Consider the following 22,062-nt stretch of genomic DNA (forward strand, 5'->3'; position numbering starts at 1 on the left):
GAATAATGTCCAGGGTGGGAGAAAGAACTCTTGTCTGTTGGAGGTAAGTGTGGATGTTGAAACTAGGCACCTTGATTAGCAATGAATGACCTTTCAGCTTCAAAGCCTGGCTTCTTCCTGCCTGGGGGAATGCCTGGGGGAGGTGTCAACCAGTGAAGTCAGCCATAGCAGAGCACTTGAACCAACCTGGACCTAGCATATTATTGGGGAACACAGAAATGCTGGACCACTCTCACAACCACCATGTCAGACTACGCAGAGAAGCCACTGAAATCCACAAGCATGTGAGCAATTTCAACAGAAATGAGGAAACTATGAAAATGAACAAAACTCTGAAACAACACTCTGAAAACGGGAATTCCAGTTTTGGCCACTAGGAGTCACTGTGGGTTCTTGAGCGGGTTAGAAACAGGAAAGGGTTTTACTATAGAGAAGATAGAAACCGGAAGTAGGCAGTGGTTGAGAGGCTTCCCAAACGCGGCCCTTCTGGAATTCAGGGCATTTTCGTTTATGGACGTCTTGACCAGTCAGACAACCGGCGATGTAATCGTTTGTAGTTGTAATTATTAGTTACTCTAGTAAATCAGGTAAGTCACAAAGGAACTAGAACTGGGTTGCTGTGAGTTTTCCGGGCTGTCTGGCCATGTTCCAGAAGCATTCGCTCCTGACGTTTCGCCTGCATGTATGGCAGGCATCCTCAAAAGGTTGTGAGGTCTGTTGGAAACAAGTCAAGTGGGGTTTATATATCTGTGGAAGGTCCAGGGTGGGGTAAAGAACTCTTGTCTGTTTCAGGCAAGTGGGAATGTTGGAATTAATCACATTGATTAGCATTGAAAAGCCTTGCAGCTTCAAGGCCTGGCTGCTTCTTGCCTGAGGGAGTCTTTCGTTGGGATGTGTTAGCTAGCTCTAATTGTTTCATGCCTGGAAACAGATTCAATTCAGCCATTTTTGCTTTTAAGGGTAGTTCAGGCTTGATTTGTTCCAGCACCTATTGTCAGGCTCCCAGTTCTTTGCTTAAAACATTATAGAGAAGGTGACTAAGGGCCCTTCCACATAGTCATATAACCCAGAATGTCAAGACAGAAAATCCCACAATATTTGCTTTGAACTGGATTATCTGAGTCCACACTGCTATATATTCCAGTTCAAAGCAGAAAATGTGGGATTTTATTCAGCTGTGTGGAAGGGGCCTAGGACTCGGAGCAGTGGGTTCAAATTACAGGTAAGGAGATTCCACCTGAACATTAGGAAGAACTTCCTGACTAAGAGTTGTTCAGTAGTGGAACTCCCTACCTCAGAGTTTGGTGGAAGCTCCTTCCTTGGAAAATTTTAAACACAGGCCGGATGGCCATCTGTCAGGGATACTTTGATTGTGCTTTTCCTGCATGGCAGGGGATTGGACTAGATGGCTTATGTGGTCTCCTACAGACTGCTCCATGAGGTTACAAAGAGTCAGAAATGACTGAGTGAATGAAGAAGAAGAAGACAGCTCTATTATTCTATGATTCTAGAGCTCCAGGCCTTGCTGTAGCCCTGGCAAAGACAACTATATTGAAGTTTTGGGTCTCTCAAGAAAACACCCTGCGATGTGCTACTTTCAGTGGCTGGTTTGGTTGTTTATTCAGATGTTATTGTCTTTCTTCTTTCTGCGTCTGCTAAATGATGTTGTAAAATGAATTATTTGTGGTCCTCTAGAATGTTTAGGTTCATCTGACCTCTGCATCATTTGAAGAACAACCATTTATGAATAGTCTCAAATTAAGGAAGCAGCCTGATTACTTTGGGTGGGCAAGGGGGAAAAGCATACAGTTGTGTGTAAGTTGCAGTTCTGATAGACATTCGCAAAAATCCTTTTTTGCTTGCTTAATTAAGGTTTTCTAAAGAGATTCAAATATGGTGTATTCATGAATAAAAGTACAATATCCGCTTTTAATCCTTGGATGATTTATCTCTTGCTTCAGGTTACAAAAACATATTGTTTGAGCCAATGAGAACCCTACCTAAATGAAATATTCCTAATTATTTTGAGAGTAGTACAAGCAAGAGTGCAGGATGTTTGCTTCAGTTAACAAGGACAAGTTTTCAGGTGAGCATTTATGTGTAAAAGATACATTGAAAATGAAATTATTTTGTAGAAATCCATGAAATATGCTTGATTTATTATTATTATTATTATTATTATTATTATTATTATTATTATTACTAGCATATATACCTGCCATTGCCTGGGTGTTGTTGGGACCACTGCCAGCCTACTTTCTTCCTTTTCAAGCTATGAGAATGTCTACCTCAAAATGTCTTCATGGCAATGCTCTTAATGGTGGGCAGATTCTCTTTGTGGCTCATTCTTTTCTTCTTCCATTTCCCTCATACACCCTGTCCCTCTCTTGTTTCTTCTTTCTTTCATTCTACCCTTGCTTTCCCACCTACTTTCCTCCATCCTTTTTTCCTCTCTCTCTCTCTCTCTGTCTTCATTCTCCTTTACTTTCTCTTTGTTTTTTCTCTTTCTTTCACTCATACTTTTTCCATTATCTTCCTTCCTTCCATCTCCCTTTTTCTTTCTTCCCCCTCGCTTCTTGCTTTCTCTTTTATTTTATCTTCCTTCTTGTTCTCTTTCTTTCCTTCCTTCCTTCCTTCCTTCCTTCCTTCCTTCCTTCCTTCCTTCCTTCCTTCCTTCCTTCCTTTCCTCCTGCACATGTCACCTGGCAAACATAACTTCACAAATCCACACAACTTACTTTCTTTCTCAGGCCCCTTCTACAGTGCCATATAATCCAGTTCAAAGCAGATAATCTGGATTTTTATGGCAATGTAGAAGGAGCCCCAGTCATATGACACTACTTATCAACAACCAATCTGCTTTGTTCCTTGTCTTTACCTTAGCTCTGCGCCCAAAATAGGTGGGCTATTTTAGTTTGAATTCCTCAGTTCTCTTAAGGGCCCTTCCACACAGCCATATAACCCAAAATATCAAGGCAGATAATCCACAATATCTGCTTTGAACTGTATTATCTGAGTTTACATTGCCATATAATTCAGTTCAGTGTAGATTTTATACAGGTGTGTGGAAGGGGCCTAAGTTGGGTAATGAAGAGAATGTGTGCCAAGTTTGATTCAGATCCATCAAGCCATGCAGGAGCTTTTGTGGTGCAAACAGACCAACATACGTAAATGTATATTTTGACTTTTATATTACCATTAGAATAATTATATTGTTAGTTGGAAGAGATTTTCAGGAAATTCAGATACCTCAGATACACAGTGTTAGTACTTAGGAGTAAGAGGAGGCCCTCCCCGGCAGATCTTAGACTCCGGGCTGGTTCATAGGAGGAGATGTAGTCCCAAAGATAGGCAGGACCTGAACTGTTTAAGGCTTTATAGGTCATTACCTGCACTCAAAATTTCTCTGTGGGTACAAACCATTCTTAGGTTTCTCAACTTCAATCTCGAATATTGAAAAGGGACAAAGGTATCATGTGAAACGATAGATAGCAAAGACTACAAAACAATCTAAACATCCAAAAGAAAGGCTTTGGGTGGGCAGTGATGAAAAACTGAACAGAAGCCGAGTCATTATGGGAAACTTTAGAGTCTCTGCCATTTGGGTTTAGAAACAGAATTTGTAACAGATTTGGATGCATATCTTTCGAGGTTAAGCATTAGAGGAGATCTGAGATCCATAAGCATGCCGAGGCAAAGAATGTTTTTGAATGTTTCTATACCTCTAGGGTGAATCTCCCTTTAAATTTTCAGTGGAGGAAGCACTTACAGCTTAGCTCAACAATGAACGTTTTGGGTCTCATTGCCTTTTTAAACCAGATTCCCATGATGTTGCTTTAAATTCAGAATAACTTCTTAAGCCAATGTGTCATGACAAAACTAATCCTTTGCGTGAGCATGAATAATATTGATAGAGGCCAACATGCAGGCTGTGATCCTAATTAGTTTCCTGTGTTTCCTTTAGAAAGATGGTCAGAGCCTGCAGATCTGGAAAGAAGGGATGCCAGAAGCCAGGCTTTTGTTTCCAGACGCTTATCAGTGGAATCGCAGTTACCAGTTGCACAAGCACAGCTGTTCCACCTTTTTCATCTCATCCCAGGATTGGAATCTTGTGAAGCTCATCAAAGTGTTTACAATAACCATAGTAATGAAACACATTTAAATATCATTCTGTGTAAAATTTGTGTCTCAAAATTGTTCAGACCATTAAGTGAGAATAAAATATTTTGCAGGAAAGTCATAGCTCTGCTGGGACTTAATCAGCAGAGAGGCAGTATATATGAGAGAGTCTGCTCTCTAAGCATAAAAGCAGTGACTTTGAGGCACTGTCTACTATTGTTTTCCAAGAACTTTCTGACATTTCTACTTTTTAGCATTGTATTTTTATATAACTGCAGTCAGCTTGTACTCTTTCTCCACAGTGCTGTTAATAATTTAAAAATACTCTCATGATTGTTATTGCAGCAGTGTTTTACTGCTCAATGTGACTAAAACATTTCCATACTTAAGAAACATTTTTGTTCATTCTTAGGCTATGCAGTGGTACAGTACAGTCGTATTGCATCAGCTATCTATGCCAAACAAAAACTACATGGCTTTGAATTTTCTTTTGGAAATCGCCTGGCTATTTCTTTCATTGAAGATGGAACAGATCAAACTGAGTAAGTATCCAATCATCTAAAATTAAATACATTCACTCTTGATTGATTTGATTGGATTTTAGTGAACCTTTTTACTTTTAGAAAGTCATTCTCTAAATAGTATTTTGTGTTTTAGCTTTTTAATATACCTCTGTATTTTAGCTTTTAGCCTAGATTCTAATAATTTTAATGTATAATGCTTTTATTAGACTGTACTCCACTTTCCTTATGCTGGTCTATGATCATAATAAAGATTTGAATGATTGTGTTAGCCAGTGTGATAGGCCACTTTGTCTAAATTTAGTTTAATAATGTTAATATTTATTTTATTCTGAAAAGATCTTGTTTTGTCTTCAGCCTTGCCAAAGAAAGAGCAAAGCATTTGGTGACTTCAAAACTGTTATCAAAGATTGAGAACAGTAACTCACCTCTTCAGCATCTGGGGTCAAATGCAAGTACTTCACTATTTTCTTGTTAAGTGGATGTGCCCGAAAGGCATATTTGCAGTTTTTATATCTGTGGTCCATACATTTCTAATTCTTTCATAGATTGTTTTATTTGAATGATTTTCTATAGGAGTAATACACACTTAGTGTCTTTTAGATGAGAAATTATTGTTGGCTCTTACACTTTATGATATGGCATGTAGTTTACATCGTTCTCCATTTTTAAGGTCAATGACAATGTCCCAAAAGTTGATCAAAACTCAGCTAAGAATCTGGGGTGATAAGAATGTTATACCAGGTAGAAATCCATCTTCCAGGGCTATCGTAATGGATTGCTGTGCCTTGAATACAGAAAATATTGCAGATGTGTTATCATCATCATCATTATTGCTTGGTGTTTCTCCTCTAAACTCTTGTGTCTTCTGTCTCTCCACTCACTGGAAAGCTGTTCTCTAGCAGAGTATGCAATAATCCTTCCAGTCTTGTCAAATGTATGCAGCCTGCTCCAGTATGCAAAGACCTGTGAATGTGGCTTATTATTACGTGACAAGGAAGGGTAAATAAAATTATTAAAAGAATAGAAAGGCTAATATAAAATAGCATTAAAACGTTGCCTTGAATTAGACAGGCCCTCTCCCATGTTCCCATCAAATGCACTTGACTGGATCGTGGGACAGAGAGAAGGCCCTCCCCATATGGCCATAGTTTTCTAACAAGTCCATATAGCGAGAGATGGTCCTTCAAATTAACCTGGACTCAGGGTTTTGTAGGTCAAAACCACTTTGAATTGTGCATGAAACATGTTGGCATCCAGTGGAGCTGTTGCAACCAAAGAGTTGTCTGTTCCTTGTAGCTCTAGTTAGAAGTCTGGCTGCTGCATTCCAGTTGGACCAAAAGTTTTTAAGCATTTTTCAAAGGCAGCCCCATGTAGAACGCATTATAGTGGTCTAACTAGAATGTAACCAAGGCATGGACCACAGTGGCCAGATCTGACTTCTCCAGGAATGTACACAGTAGCTTTAACTGAGCAAAAGCACTGCTGATACCTGACCTCCAGGTCCATCAAATAGGGCATTAAAAGTGTTGAGAAATCTTAAGAGGCTAAAAAGTAATCTCACATGCAAAATGGGTTGTTGAATAAAACCACTCTGGCAGAAGCCGCAGTGGCGCAATGAGTCAAACCCTTGCGCCGGCTGGACTGCTGACCTAAAGGTTGGGTTGCTGACCTGATGGTTGCTAGTTCGAATCCTCAAGATGGGATGAGCTCCTGTCTGTCAGCTCTAGCTTGCGGGGACATGAGAGAAGACTTCCAGCAGGATGGTAACACCTCTGGGCGTCCCCTGAGCAACGTCTCTGTGTGCGTCCAATTTTCTCACACCAGAAGCAACTTGCAGTATATTCTCAAGTCGCGTCTGACACGATAAAAAAGGAGAAGGCTGCAATTTTTTATTTGTTGTGGAAACTGAGAAAAATAACCCCTAAATCTAATCTTTTATGTAGTATTCGGTTCTTATTTTCCCCTTTATTTTCTTTCAAGATGAAGCAGGTTATAAATTTAACTGTAGTAGTACTGAAGAGAAATAGCAACTTTGGAAACTTAATCACTAGCGTGAGGACAATGTATTTTGATGAACATTTAAATACTCAGTTTTCAATGTGTATTACTGCATTTTTTTCAGTGTACGCCCCATAGAATTCAAAACGAAACTGGTGATTGTGATTTCTCTTATTTCCCTAGGAATCCCAGAGCTCTTTTCGTCTCGAAACAGACGCTGAGCTTCCTTTGAGCAAAAAAAGGAAAGCTCCCCCTGACTCTTATGTGCGGGAAAGACTTTTCATTTTGTTTGATCCCTGTCCCTTACCTCAGGACATCTTGGATAATGTGTTAAGGTGCAGTCTACTACTTCCAACTTTCCCTGCTTCCTACTCCAAAAAGCTGTGCTAGACAAGGGTATTTGATTGAGGTATCAAATAATTATTTATAGTTTGGTTCTGTGCAAGTATGTAATTTCTAGAAGAGACACAAGCATACCTGTTAACAAAGCCTCTGACAGAAGCTTTTTTTCCAAAGTATTTTTTACAGTTCCCCAGCCCCTAATTTTCCCCCTCATCCCATGTCTAGATGAAAGTGCCATTTTGGCATTGGCTCTGGGGGGAATAGGAGGGCAACTGAAACACGAATGTTCAGTGATGTTTGTAGTAACAAACCCAGGGAGCGGAGTGGGCGCCTGCTGTTAGCTCCAGCTTCTGCCAACCTAGCAGTTCGAAAACATGCAAATGTGAGTAGATGAATAGGTACCGCTCCGGCAGGAAGGTAACGGCATTCCATGTAGTCATGCCGGCCACATGACCTTGGAGGTGTCTACGGACAACGGTGGCTCTTCGGCTTAGAAATGGAGATGAGCACCAACCCCCAGAGTCGGACACGACTGAACTTAACGTCAGGGGAAACCTTTACCTTTATAGCTGAGCTGACTGAAGCTGATTGTTTGCCTACAACAGGCAAAGGAAACAGCAATTGCCTCCAGTACCCTTTACTGAATATCTGTGAACAACAAATGAGAAGAGAGTAAATAAGTCTCCATCACTAGCTATCCCCAACAAAATTTTAAAAGCCTAGATCAAGTTTGGTCCCCCAAATAGAAATCATAAGAAAATTAGAGGCTGGTAAAAGAAAAAGTCCTCCCAGCATGCATTTTGGAAGAAACTTTCAGATAGTCTCCAGAAGGCACATGGACTTTTACTTTATTCATACAAGACCTACACAACCGAACTCTTTCAGTACATGTACATATTGTTAGTTTCAAAGAAAAACATGGCTTAAACTTACTGATCTTTTTAAAATGTTGTTTATGAATCTATTCCCTATTCTTTCCATGTTATTGCAGATACCAACTTTTCTGTTAAAAGAGATGATGCTACTTCATTCACTGATACAGGTGTTACTTGCCTTTAGTTGATAAATGTGGTTGTATTTATGACTGTACTCATAATAGGTTACATATAATTTATTTAAAGTGTTGATATTTAATCAATTTTAAATTATCTTGAGAAGCAATTACCACATTTATTCAAAGTGATTTTGTCTGTATAAGTAGAACCTGGACGTTGCCAATAAAATCTTGATACTGGGCTTCTTATTAGTGTTGCCAAGAAGAGAGTTTTCTACCCATTTATTGCCGCACAGTTCGCATTTAACTGGATAAACTATTGTGCTTTGTTGTTTCAGTCGATTTGGAAATTTTATAAATGCTTATATTATCCCTGGGGAAAATGTCGCATATGCAATGTTTGCAGACAGAGCTAATGCTGCGGATGCTATAGCTACGCTACATGGAAAGACTGTGAATGAGGTGAAGTTGAAGGTGATCCTAACCGATTTGCCCACAGAGGACTCTAATAAACGTCAAAGAATGTTCTGACCAGAGGTAAGTAAGTGCTTTGTCTCTGGTGCTTCTACAATCCTATATTAAATAAACTGACAGTTAAATGGATTAATACTTAATATAACAACATTCTTCATGTCTCTGAAGCATGTCTTTTTTTTTTTTGCTTTACAAACTTTTAGGCTTTTAAGAATCCTGGCTCGACAGCAGTACGTGTGAAAAAGATCTTGGAGTCCTTGTGGACAACAAGTTAAACGAGCCAACAGTGTCATGCGGCAACTAAAAAGGCCAATGAAATTTTGGCCTGCATGAATAGGAGTATAGTCTCTAGATTCAGGGAAGTCATGTTACCCCTCTATTCCGCCTTGGTCAGACCACACCTGATGTGATGACCCATGGGCCTTGTAGTCCTGCTCAGGACATTGTAATTCCTGATGAAGATGAAAACTTGGGTTTTTTACCTTCCCAGTCTGAACTGGATTCCTCTCAGCCAGATCTTTCCCAGGCAGATCTGGGAACCTTGCACCTGCAAGAAAGTTGTCTCCCAGAAGTATGTCAAACAAGCCCAGAGCCTACTTCTCCCGTATTCTTGCGCCGGGAGTTTTGTAAACAACAGAGAAGTTTGGATTCAGCTTCGCGCAGGAGTGCGAGGATTGCAGCTAAGAATGTGGCCAATTAAGACTGCTTCTCGTGAGAATCTTTGGGGAGTCTCACATCTGGTCTCAGAGTTAGCTTTCGGTTCTGATTCCCAGAGAACTGCTTCGGCGGGAAAGCTAGACTCTATTTAGGTGTTTTACCCGCGTAATAACTTCGCGGAGTCAATTCGTCAGCCTTCGGAGCGAGTTGTGTCTGGACAGCGCGCTCCGATTCAAGCCTCGCTCCTGCTCAAGCCTTGCCTTGCTATCCAGCCTTCGCCTTGCTTCCCAGCCTTGTTTGTCTACGGACTTTGCCTTGTTTCCCAGGATCAATCCTTGCCTTGTTCCACGGATTTATCAAGTTATTCCACGGACCTTGTTCTTGTTCTTAGTTACCTTGTTCCACGTTCAAGCCTTGTTTCAAGTATCAAGTTATTTCCTAGCCTCGCTCAAGTTTCATGGACTAAAGGACCTTGTCATCTCCCCTCACTTTGCCTGGCAAAGTGAGTGTTTCGGTTATTGGATTACAACTTTGGACCTTAATATTTCTTATTGGACATTGCTTTTTTGGACTAATTCTGACCTTTCCTGAAAGGTCTAATTCTGAACTATTTTCTACACTTGTTTTTATTAACTTTATATATTCCTTCAATAAAGATATTAGATAGATTCTGGCCTCTGTGTATGGTTATTGGTGCTCTGCAGCCTGGGTCGTGACAGTTTGACTCCGCCACCCTAAGCACCAATTAACCTCGGCCAGAATGTCTACCGGAGTCGTACCTGGGCCGAGCGGCCAGCCGATTACCTACACCATCGACAAGGAAGAGGTGGACCGAATCCGTGATAAGCTCAATGCACAGGATGGAGAAATAAGGGGTTTGAAGGAACGCGGAGTTCGTCTTCCGGCCATGGCGTTGCCAACCAAGTTTACTGGAGAAGCTTCTAAGGTTCATGTCTTCCGTCGCCAATGTCAAGCTTATCTGGAGGCCCGTGCTGCCGAGTTTCCCCAAGAAGACATCAAAGTGGCATGGGTTTACAGTCTTCTAGACGGGCCAGCGGCCAGCTGGGCGACGGCACTGTTCGACCAAGCCTCTCCACACCTAAGATCAGCGCAACACTTCTTGGACCACCTCAAGGAGACTTGGGGAATCGAGGACAATTTGGAGGCAGCCGGTCACAAACTCCGTCGCCTTTTCCAAGGAGACAGACCTATGTCTCAGTATATAGCCGAGTTCCGAGTGCTGGCCCACAACACCGGCTGGAACGATGTAGCCCTCAGGGGACAATTCCGGGAGGGTCTCAACATTGAAATGCTGGAAGAAATCTCCAAGGTGGATCCTCCCCAGACCCTCGAGGCACTCATTGATCAATGTTTACGGGCTGAAGTCATGATTGCCAACAGGAAACAGTGGGTTCGAGGCCAGGGCAGTAGAGCCGGGGCAAAACCCCCCGCTCCCGCCAGCGTTCAGCCACGTCCGGTGTGGAGACCCCCACCGCCAACCCCATACCCCAGAGGAGGCGAGGAGGTGCCGATGCAGTTGGGCAATGTGCGTCCCAGACTAGATGCCGCCGAGAAGGCCCGTCGTCAACGCTTAAACCTCTGCTGGTACTGCGGGAACGGGGGCCACTTCGCCAGAGAGTGCCCAGCCAAAGGGAAGCCTGCCGCCCGTCTTGCGGCGGCGTCCTCCACGGAGACGAAGGCGTCTGAGCCGACTGGCACACAGCCGGCGGGGGAAGCCAACGACCGGGTGTAGAGAGGCTCGCCAACCCGGTCAAAAAATCCATCCAAGAGCCGCCAACCGGGGTCCTGTTCCTTCTCGTGGTCACATTATGGTCAGCAAAAAGGGGACCCGTCATGATCCACGCCATGATAGACTCTGGAGCTACCAACAATTTCATCGATAGAGAGTATGCCGACTCTCTGGGATTACAATATCATGATTTCAAGAATGCCCGTGTGGTGCAAGCCATAGACGGCCGTCCCCTCAAGACGGGCCCCGTAAGTCAGTGGTCGGAACCCACCAGGATGTGGATAAGGGAACATATGGAAGAGATTTCCTTCTTTGTTACCGAGGTCCCCCATTTCCCTGTGATTTTGGGAATTCCATGGCTGACTCTCCACGACCCTAACATCTCCTGGTCCAACAGAGAACTGCAGTTTGCTTCACCGTATTGCCAAAACCATTGCCTCGTAGCCAAGGTATGCCATGCCACAGACACCGAGCCCATCATCACCTTGCCAAAGAAGTACTCCGAGTATTGGGATGTATTCAATGAGAAAGAGGCCGAAAAATTACCCCCACATAGACCTTATGACTGTGCCATTGACTTGGTGGAGGGGGCCCCGATCCCGCGAGGGCATCTCTACTCCCTGACTGAACCAGAGCAAGAAGCTCTCAGGGAATTCCTAGAGACAAACCTTCGCAAGGGATTCATCAGACCCTCTCAATCCCCAGCCGCCTCCCCAGTGATGTTTGTGAAGAAGAAGTCAGGGGAACTACGCTTGGTGGTGGACTACAGAGCATTGAACAATATCACCAAGCGGAACAGCTATCCCCTGCCCTTAATCTCGGATCTACTGGATCGGCTTCGAGGAGCCAAGGTTTACACCAAGCTGGATCTTCGGGGGGCTTACAACTTAGTTCGCATCAGGGAAGGGGACGAGTGGAAGACCGCCTTCCAGACCAAATTCGGATTATTTGAGTCCCGAGTTATGAATTTCGGTTTATGCGGAGCCCCCGCAACGTTCCAGCATTTTGTCAATGACATTTTTCAGGACTATCTAGACAGGTTCTTGATAATCTACCTGGACGATTTTTTGGTGTTTTCCAGATCACAATCAGAACATGAGAACCACGTCAAAATGGTGTTACAACGATTGCGGGATCATGGACTTTATGCCAAGCTGGAAAAATGCGCTTTTGATCTACAAGAGGTAGATTTCCTTGGTTACCGCATCTCGCCTCTAGGGCTTTCCATGGATCCAGCCAAAGTTTCAGCAGTATTGGAATGGCGGGCGCCAACTAACAAGAAAGAGGTGCAGCGTTTCTTGGGGTTCGCGAACTACTACCGCAAGTTCATTCCAGATTTTGCCCGCTGGTCCGACCCCATCACTAGCTGCATCCGTGGAAAGCAGCCTTTCCGCTGGACTGATCAAGCAGAGAAAGGGTTCCAGCAACTAAAGAAACTATTCACCTCCCAGCCAATTCTACAGCACCCAAATCCTGGAACCCCTTTTGTGGTGCAAGCGGACGCCTCTGATGTGGCAATTGGGGCTGTACTCTTACAACCGGTGGGAGATCACCTCCACCCCTGTGCCTTTTATTCTCGTCAACTAACCACACCAGAGAGGAATTACACCATTTGGGAAAAAGAACTACTGGCCATAAAGGCAGCCTTTGAAACTTGGAGACATTGGCTAGAAGGGGCCAAATTTCCCATTGAAGTCCACACTGATCATCGTAATCTAGAACATCTAAGAACTGCCCGCAAACTAAATCAGAGGCAGCAACGTTGGGCTTTATTCTTTGAACGTTTCAACTTCCAGATCCATTATGTGACCCCAGCCCAAACCAAGCAAGCAGACGCCCTGTCACGTAAACCGGAATACGCTGCAGGACGCAAGGAGACCTTTGAATCCCAACTGCTACAACCTGAGAACTTTGCCACGCTCACGGTGGGGAACACCAAATCCATTCCCATTGGTTCAACTTCCCCTACTCCAGGACCCATCTGTGCTCAAGAAATCAGGGCTAGTCAGCAAGCAGATGCCTGGGCGCAGGACCAACTTCGCCAAGGTCTGCATTTCCCCTTTTCGCTTAAAGATGGGCTGCTCTGCTATAGAAATCATGTTTATATCCCACCCGGACCGGGCAGGGAAAAAGCGCTTCGTCTGTGTCATGACTGCAAACCAGCAGGACACTTCGGACTATTTAAAACTATGCATTTGATCCTAAGGGATTTTTGGTGGCCCAAGATCCGCAAGGATGTGGAAAAATATGTCAACACCTGCCCAGTATGCCAGCGCTCCAAGATACGAAGGGAGAAGCCCTCAGGGCTTTTACACCCCCTTCCTACCCCATCTCGCCCATGGGAAATAATTTCCGCGGATTTCATCACTGACCTACCACCTTCCTGTGGATTCACCACGATCTTAGTGGTGGTGGACCTATTCACCAAGTTAGCCCATTTCATTCCCTGCGAAGGCCTCCCCACGGCCAAGGAAACTGCGGATCTATTTCTTCAACATGTTTTCAGACTACATGGATTGCCCAAGAGTTTAGTCACAGACCGTGGATCTCAATTCACCTCTCGTTTTTGGAAGGCACTACAAAAACTATTGGGCATAGACTCTCGCTTATCTTCAGCTCATCATCCCCAAACAGATGGGCAAACGGAGCGCACCAATGCCACTTTGGAGCAGTATCTTCGCTGTTATGTAAACTATCAACAGGACAATTGGGCTTCTCTGTTACCACTGTCTGAGTTTGCCTACAACAATGGAGTTCAAGCTTCTACAAAAGAAACGCCGTTCTTTGCAAACTACGGCTTCCATCCACGTTTCTTCCCCCCTGTCATTGAAACTTCAGAGGTTCCCGCAGCAGAGGATTGGCTGCAGGAACTCACAGCGGTGCAACAACTTTTGCTCCAGCAACTGGATCAAGCCAAGGAGGACTATAAACGCCACGCTGACAAACATCGCCAGCCGGGCCCCGAAATCAAGGTAGGAGATCGGGTTTTCCTGTCCACTCGCTTTCTGCCCTCCCACCGCCCTTGCCGGAAGTTAGATGCCCGTTTCATTGGTCCCTATCCAGTGGTGGCGCAATTAAACCCCGTGACTTTCAAACTCCAACTTCCGCGTTCAATGCGCATTCACCCAGTGTTTCACCGTTCCCTGCTCCTTCCGGCGGATGGTGTGCGACCTGATACAGACCAACCGGCCCCCCCTCCTGTTTTGATGAATGGGGAGGAGGAGTTCGAGGTTGAGGACATTTTGGATTCTCGCTTTCACCGCCGCCGCCTACAATATCTCATTGACTGGGTGGGTTTTGGCCCTGAGGAACGCTCTTGGGAAGACGCCTCCACAGTCCATGCTCCTGATCTAACCCGTCGCTTTCATCAGACCTATCCCACCAAACCACGACCTCGCGCCTCGGGGAGAGGGCCCCAGTTTGGGAGGGGCCTTGAGGAGGGGGATAGTGTGATGACCCATGGGCCTTGTAGTCCTGCTCAGGACATTGTAATTCCTGATGAAGATGAAAACTTGGGTTTTTTACCTTCCCAGTCTGAACTGGATTCCTCTCAGCCAGATCTTTCCCAGGCAGATCTGGGAACCTTGCACCTGCAAGAAAGTTGTCTCCCAGAAGTATGTCAAACAAGCCCAGAGCCTACTTCTCCCGTATTCTTGCGCCGGGAGTTTTGTAAACAACAGAGAAGTTTGGATTCAGCTTCGCGCAGGAGTGCGAGGATTGCAGCTAAGAATGTGGCCAATTAAGACTGCTTCTCGTGAGAATCTTTGGGGAGTCTCACATCTGGTCTCAGAGTTAGCTTTCGGTTCTGATTCCCAGAGAACTGCTTCGGCGGGAAAGCTAGACTCTATTTAGGTGTTTTACCCGCGTAATAACTTCGCGGAGTCAATTCGTCAGCCTTCGGAGCGAGTTGTGTCTGGACAGCGCGCTCCGATTCAAGCCTCGCTCCTGCTCAAGCCTTGCCTTGCTATCCAGCCTTCGCCTTGCTTCCCAGCCTTGTTTGTCTACGGACTTTGCCTTGTTTCCCAGGATCAATCCTTGCCTTGTTCCACGGATTTATCAAGTTATTCCACGGACCTTGTTCTTGTTCTTAGTTACCTTGTTCCACGTTCAAGCCTTGTTTCAAGTATCAAGTTATTTCCTAGCCTCGCTCAAGTTTCATGGACTAAAGGACCTTGTCATCTCCCCTCACTTTGCCTGGCAAAGTGAGTGTTTCGGTTATTGGATTACAACTTTGGACCTTAATATTTCTTATTGGACATTGCTTTTTTGGACTAATTCTGACCTTTCCTGAAAGGTCTAATTCTGAACTATTTTCTACACTTGTTTTTATTAACTTTATATATTCCTTCAATAAAGATATTAGATAGATTCTGGCCTCTGTGTATGGTTATTGGTGCTCTGCAGCCTGGGTCGTGACACCTGATGTTGACAAGCTGGAATGTGTCCAGATCAAGGGTCTGGAGAAGAAGCCCTATGAGGAGCGGCTTAAAGATCTGGATATGTTTCACCTGCAGAAGAGAAGGCTGATAGGAGACATGATGAGGGCGATGTATCGATATGTGAGTGGATGTCATAGGAAGGAGGGGGTGCCAGAAGATGCCTGTGTCCCTCCGTCAGTCTGGGGCTAGTGAACTCTCCACCTTATGGAGAGCTGCCGGCTTCCCAACCCCCTTAATTCAGGCCATGAATAAGGCCAGTTGGGAAGCCACACCTCTTCAAAGCCCAGACTGGCAAGTTCGCCAGCCATAGTGTGAAGGCAGTCCTGCTTCTCCCACCCCCACCCCCCTTCCCAAGGACTCTCCCTTCTCCTTAGCCTCCCATCTGGGTAACTATGAAGAGAGTCCCCCTCTCCTTCCCAAACCAGCCTCTCCTTCTCCTCCCATCTGAGAAGCTAAGGAGAAGGGATTTCCCCCCTCCCCTTTATCAATCCCCCTTGCCTTATCCTAGCTGGGAGGCTATGGAGAAGGGATGCCTCTCTCCATCAAGCCAAGGCTGGCAAACTACTTGGCAGAAGAATGCCACTTCTTGTTACCATGGCATTCATTTTTTTGGTAATGTGCCCCTCGAAATTTGGGTGCACATTATAATCGATGGTGCACTAGATTCAAGTAAATATGGGTATTTTCATTATCAGCATCAGCTTTCAGGACTTGGAATACTATTGTATAAAATATATTTTTTAATTTTTAATACAACTTTTTACAAAGCCCAAGTTATTTATTGTTTTTTTTAAATGTTATTTGTTACCTTTATGTTACATAAAAACAGTTTTGATAAGAAAATTGCATAAGTGAAAAATTAAACTGAAAATGCTTTTTAAAATAGCTTCTTCTTAGAAGAATAGGAAAAATACATTACAGATTTGCTAATAATGTGTGAAATAACTGAGAGGAGAATTATTAGAGAACTTTGTTAATGAATTGCAACCAGTGATTCAACATCTCAATAAAAAGTATAATTAAACTAAAAATGTACATGGGGATCCTATAAGACTGTAGACAAGGAGGAAGTGGATATTAATTGAGAGCCGATGATACCTTTATATGTACTATTCAAATAGAAAACTGTGACCCCTTAAAAAAAGATACCATGTGAGAAATGATAATGAAACATTAACAGCTGGAAAATATTGCACGGTACGCAACAAACACTTAGAAATGTATGACTATTTGAATAAATATTCAAAAATATCTTCTAAGCATCTCTAGGAAACATAACTTTTTTCTTGTCTGTATGGATCTTCAAGTCACCAGCTGACTTCCAGCAAGTGTGAATTTCAGTTTTCTTATAGTGTAAAAAATAACTTATTGTTCCCATTTATTCTGTTACTTTTGTAAATTTAAGTTAATTGTTTACTTATTTGCCATTTTATATAAGAGACACTATTGTATATACAGTAGAATTCCGGTTATCCGACTTCCGGTTATCTGACCTACTGTATTATCTGATGTGCTTGCCGGAGGGACGAAACTCTTCCCTGCGGCAGGCACCCGGTTTAGGGAAGCCTGGTGTAATGGGGGATATCAAGTGGTTGAAACCAAGCCACCAGGGATATTAAGGGCCAGCTGTTTGTGATTACGCAGCCTTAGCTGCCATTTGCCACAAATCACCATGTGTAAGACAGTCTCATGTAACAGAATGAACAATGTGTCTCCAGCCAAACATTTAAATCAGGGACCATTACTTAATTACTACTAGATGTTTTGGACTATTATAATCCTAACCGTTCTCCACATGAGCTGGGAATGATGGGAATCATCTCCTGTTGTCTTTGTAGTGAAAATTGATGGGTAGTATTTTCTATAACTTTAAAACCTCCCATTTTGTCATAACCAAAATCATTTATTGAGAAACAATTCAATTCAGGCACAGTGTTTTTATGATTTCTAGCATAATGTGCTGTCAAGCTAAAATGTGTATCAATAATAATTAATTAAGCTAAAATTTTCTTTATACCCCGTTATCACCTCCCATCGGAAGTTGGAGCAGCATACAAATTAGCACACAATGGTGCCAACTAACACATAAAATACAATACATCAACATATAAAATCAGTAACATATTTTGATGAAACCAGACATATAAAATTAGCACAAGCAAGCTCTGATTAGGTAAAATCAGTGAAAGGTGGCTATAGCCATTAATTAAAGGATCCATATAATTGATTTAGCATTACAGCTGTACCCATCAGAGTGTAGATATAAAGTGCTAAAATAATTGACATTCAGTCTGGCTACTAACTTGAATGTTATCAAAGGCCTGCTGAAAAAACAAGGTTTTCGACTCTTTCCAAAAGTGCTGTAATGTGGGGGCTTGCCTAAGTTCCCTGGGAAGGGTGTTTCAGAGCTTCGGGGGGAGGGGGGGCACCACCGCCAAGGCCTTCTCTCTCGTCTCCACCAACTGCAGTAAAGACGGAGGTGGGACTGAGAGGAAGGCCTCTACAGAAGATTTTACAGTCCACGCCGGTTCATAGGGGGAGATGCGGTTATGAAGATAGGCTGGATCCAAAGTGTATAGGTAATAACCTGCATTTTGAATTGGGACCAGAAATTTATTGGCATCTCATTTAATAGAATGAGCTCTGCAGTATGGATGGGAATAAACATTTCCTTATGGGTGTTGTAAATAAAAATATACATTTTGAATGCATTAAAATTTGTTTTAACATATTCCACTTTAAAGACTTCAAAGCATCCCATTGGAAAATTGGGAGATTGCTATCTGTCATAATGACTATGAGGCAACAGTTCTTTGGGTAAATGTTTTTTTGAAACTACTACACCTTTTTGTCATTTCTAAATGTATATATTTTATTCTCTTTTGGCAGAATAAACAATACCAACTGGACTAATAAATTGCTGAGGATGGTGACAAAGCTTTTTTTGTGGAACTGATCTATCAGTTCATTTTTTTTCCTGAAAAACAACTGTTCTCATTTGTCTTTAAGCATGACATTTTGTAAGCAAATCATCAGTCTAACCTGTAGACATCAAGTGCAGTATTTGTTGAATGTAGGCTTCTATTATAAAAAGACTCACTAAGGGGGAGATGGATGGATGATATTGTTAATTGCTGAGGTTCTGCTAATCCTAAATAATACAGCAGACACTGCTAAAAAGAGAGTATACCGTTCATATGCTATCAATCAACATATTTATGTGGAAGACTGTACTTGTAACCTTTGCCTACTCGTCATTGAAATTTGTTTTTTTAGAAATACTGTTTTCAGCTATATTTTACTTAATAAAAGTTTTAGTAGAATAAAGTGTTTTTCTTTGGTGCTGTTTCTTTTACTGCAGTATTGTCCTTTGTGGTCTCAAACCAGCCCTACATATTTCCACAGACGTGTCTAAAGCTTAAAGGCCCTGATACAATCTGTCGCAAAGTCCATACTTCAGGACACATGCTAAAAAAAGTATAGCTGGTGCCTCCCCACCCCATTTCTTTTTGACTAACACAAAGGTAGCATCATCTAAAAAGTGAATGAAACTAAAAAAAAATAAAATCCTTGTGTCTATTCTTAGTGTTATATGATATTATATAATACTAGAGAATATTGCAAGGAACACCTTCCAGGATGTGTTGGAGATACCTGAAGCCTCAGATAACAATGAAACCTCTATTTTGATCATACTTGAGCTGAAAGCATACTCTAAATAACATTCTAGGACATACAGGGCCCCTCAAAACCTTTCCATTCATTTGTCTCTAGGTTCTCCAATACTATTCTATGGTATGTTCGGGCCAGAAATATACCAGAGAACAACCCCGGGAGACAGAGAGATTCACAGACACTTCTAGTGGGAATATTTTTAACTTTGTACATGAAATTGTGGGCCTTGAGAGTGCTGAATTGTACTATAATATCACTATTGAACAACTACCGACCAATCTCCAACCTCCCATTTTTGGGCAAGGTCCTGGAGAGAGTGGTTGCTTCTCAGCTCCAGGAATTCTTGGTTGAGACCGATTATCTGGATTCGTCACAGTCTGGCTTCAGGCCTGGTCATGGGACTGAAACGGCTTTGGTCGCCTTGGTGGATGACCTCCGCAGAGAACTAGATAGGGGGAGTGCATCCCTTCTGGTTCTCCTGGACATCTCAGCGGCTTTCGATACCATCGACCATGGTATCCTTCTGGGACGGCTCTCAGGAATGGGTCTTGGGGGCATTGCTTTGCAGTGGCTCCGCTCCTTCCTGGGGGATCGTTCCCAGATGGTGAAGCTGGGGGACACCTGCTCGGACCCCTGGCCTTTGACCTGTGGGGTCCCGCAAGGTTCCATTCTTTCCCCCATGCTTTTCAACACCTACATGAAACCGCTGGGAGAGGCCATCCGGGGTTTTGGAGTTCGGTGCCATCTTTATGCAGATGACACCCAACTCTACTACTCTTTTCCACCAAACTCCAAGGAAGCCGCTCAGACCCTAAACCGGTGCCTGGCAGCTGTGTCGAACTGGATGAGGGCTAACAAGTTGAAGCTTAATCCAGACAAGACAGAGGCCCTCCTGGTCAGTCGTAGGACCAATCGGGGTATTGGGTGGCAACCTGTGCTCAACGGGGTTGCACTCCCCCTGAAGGCGCAGGTCCGCAGTCTGGGGGTCCTCCTGGATTCATCTCTGGCGCTTGATGCCCAGGTGTCGGCGGTGGCCGGGAGGGCCTTTGCACATTTAAAACTTGTGCGCCAGCTGCGACCATACCTCAAGAAGTCTGACTTGGCCACGGTGGTCCATGCCTTAGTTACATCCAGACTGGATTACTGCAATGCTCTCTACGTGGGGCTGCCCCTGAAGACGGCCCGGAAACTCCAACTGGTTCAAAGATCGGCAGCCAGATTTCTAACGGGAGCTGGCTATAGGGAGCACACAATGCCCCAATTAAAGCAGCTCCACTGGCTGCCGATAAACTTCCGGGCCCAATTCAAGGTGCAGGTCTTGACCTATAAAGCCCTACACGGCTCGGTCCCTACCTATCTCCGTGATCGCATCTCCTCCTATGAGACAGTGCGGACCTTGAGATCTTCCGGGGAGGCTCTTCTCGCGCTCCCACCACCATCTCAAGTGCGGCTGGTGGGGACGAGGGAACGGCAGTGGTCCCCTGGCTCTGGAATGCACTGCCAAAAGAGATCAGGCAATCCCCTACATTATCCAATTTCCGTAAGGAACTGAAGACCTGGTGGTGTCGGCAGGTTTTTGAGTAATTATATTGGACTACCGCCGATTTCTGAGCCTGAATACATTGCACAAGATTTCCCTATCCTAAAATGATACATTTTAATATATTGGGTTTATGGTTCCCGTCCCCTTGATCTGGTCATGTAAGTGTGATTTATCGTTATAATTGTACTATTTTACCTTGTTTAATAATGTGTGTTATGTCGTTATGTAATGTTGTGTTGCTTTTATGACTGTGAACCGCCCTGAGTCCCATCCGGGAGATAGGGCGGTATATAAATAAAGTATTATTATTATTATTATTATTATTATTATTATTATTATTATTATTATTATTGTATAACATTTGTAATATACAGTATTACATTCTGGGGCAATGCAGTTCCATAAAAAGTACAAATCAAAACATTTATATAAAATACACATGAATCACATAAGACAGGGACCAAAACACAAGACATGAATATAAAATGCATGCTTTCAGCTGGCTGGGTAGGCCTGCCAGAAGAGATAGGACTTCATTTGTGTCTTGTTCTAACAGTTCATTTAGTTCTTCCGGCTGGTTGTTCCACAATCTTGGGGTGGCTGATGAAAAGGTCCTCTGGGTGACGGTGGCTGGTTGAGTTCTGGTTGGTTGGAGTAACTGTCCCCCAAAAGACCTGTGTGCGGGGCAGATTGTACGGGAGACGGCACTCCTGTAGGTAACCTGGACCCAAACCATGTAGAGCTTTAAAGATCAAGACCATCACCTTATACTTTGCCTGGAAACAAATTAGCAGCCAGTGAAGTAACTTTAGGATAGGTGTAATATGCTCACTCCTAGATGTTCCCATCACCAATCTTGCTACTGTATTTTGAACTAGCTGGAGTTTCCGAACTTGATACAAAGGCAACCCAACGTAAAGCGCGTTGCAGAGGTCCAACCTTGAGTTTTCCAGTGCACACGCTACCATCTTCAGTTCCCCCAAACGGGCACACTCCTGATAGTAAGCACTCCTGACCGTTGCATCTACCCGCACTGACATTTGGAGAGACGGACCCAGGATCACTCCCAAGCTCAAGATACACCCAGTCTTTCGGGGGAGTATAACACCATCCAGAACTGGGTGACACACCTCCATCCTCTTAATGACAAACACCTGTGTTTTGTTTGTATTCGGTCTCAATTTGTTTTTCCTCATTACCTCATTTCCCCATTACCTCCTCCAGGCATTCATTCAGAGGAGACACGCTATTTTTAGCAGAAGCTGTTTAGACTCATATAATCGATTTGAAAGCAGATAATGTGGATTATCTGCTTTGATCATATGGATTATATGGCAGCGTTGATGGGGCCTAAAAAGTATATCATTAACATGTGAAATTTGGAGAACCAATCTACAGTAATAGTAAGAATCTAATGTTTTAAAAACACCTGCAAACCACGTAAAATCAAACCGAAGAATTTATTTCCTTGTGTCCCTCCAGGAAATGCACCTACACTGGCATTTAAATCCCAATTATCTGCTTTGAACTGGATGATCTGGCAGTGT

At 43.5% G+C, this 22,062-nt stretch overlaps 1 protein-coding gene across 3 annotated transcripts; it reads left to right on the top strand.

Moving 5' to 3' along the window:
- The first annotated feature begins 422 nt into the window (after nucleotides 1–422).
- Nucleotides 423–20,761, top strand: LOC100559743 (RNA-binding protein 45). Of its 3 annotated transcripts, XM_008118218.3 has the most exons (8): nucleotides 423–587; nucleotides 1,962–2,086; nucleotides 3,965–4,144; nucleotides 4,532–4,661; nucleotides 4,998–5,091; nucleotides 6,825–6,976; nucleotides 8,316–8,514; nucleotides 18,187–18,624. In XM_008118218.3, exons 2-7 carry the CDS (start codon nucleotides 2,053–2,055, stop codon nucleotides 8,506–8,508), a joined length of 783 nt encoding a protein of 260 aa, XP_008116425.1. In that variant the 5' UTR covers nucleotides 423–587; nucleotides 1,962–2,052; the 3' UTR covers nucleotides 8,509–8,514; nucleotides 18,187–18,624. The 3 variants fall into 3 exon arrangements, with proteins under 3 accessions (XP_008116425.1, XP_062818989.1, XP_062818981.1); XM_062962919.1 differs by lacking the exon at nucleotides 18,187–18,624 and having other exon boundaries at nucleotides 430–587; nucleotides 6,825–7,050; XM_062962911.1 differs by lacking the exons at nucleotides 423–587; nucleotides 1,962–2,086; nucleotides 3,965–4,144; ... (2 more) ...; nucleotides 6,825–6,976; nucleotides 8,316–8,514 and adding an exon at nucleotides 17,760–17,876 and having other exon boundaries at nucleotides 18,187–20,761.
- Nucleotides 20,762–22,062: the final 1,301 nt, after the last annotated feature.

Source organism: Anolis carolinensis, chromosome 1 (genome assembly GCF_035594765.1).
Source record: "Anolis carolinensis isolate JA03-04 chromosome 1, rAnoCar3.1.pri, whole genome shotgun sequence".
In the NCBI taxonomy this organism is placed as follows: Eukaryota; Metazoa; Chordata; class Lepidosauria; order Squamata; family Dactyloidae; genus Anolis; species Anolis carolinensis.

Excerpts from the sequence above, each read along its gene's own strand:
- LOC100559743 (XM_062962911.1), top strand. The coding sequence starts at position 19,184 with ATGAAATTGTGGGCCTTGAGAGTGCTGAATTGTACTATAATATCACTA.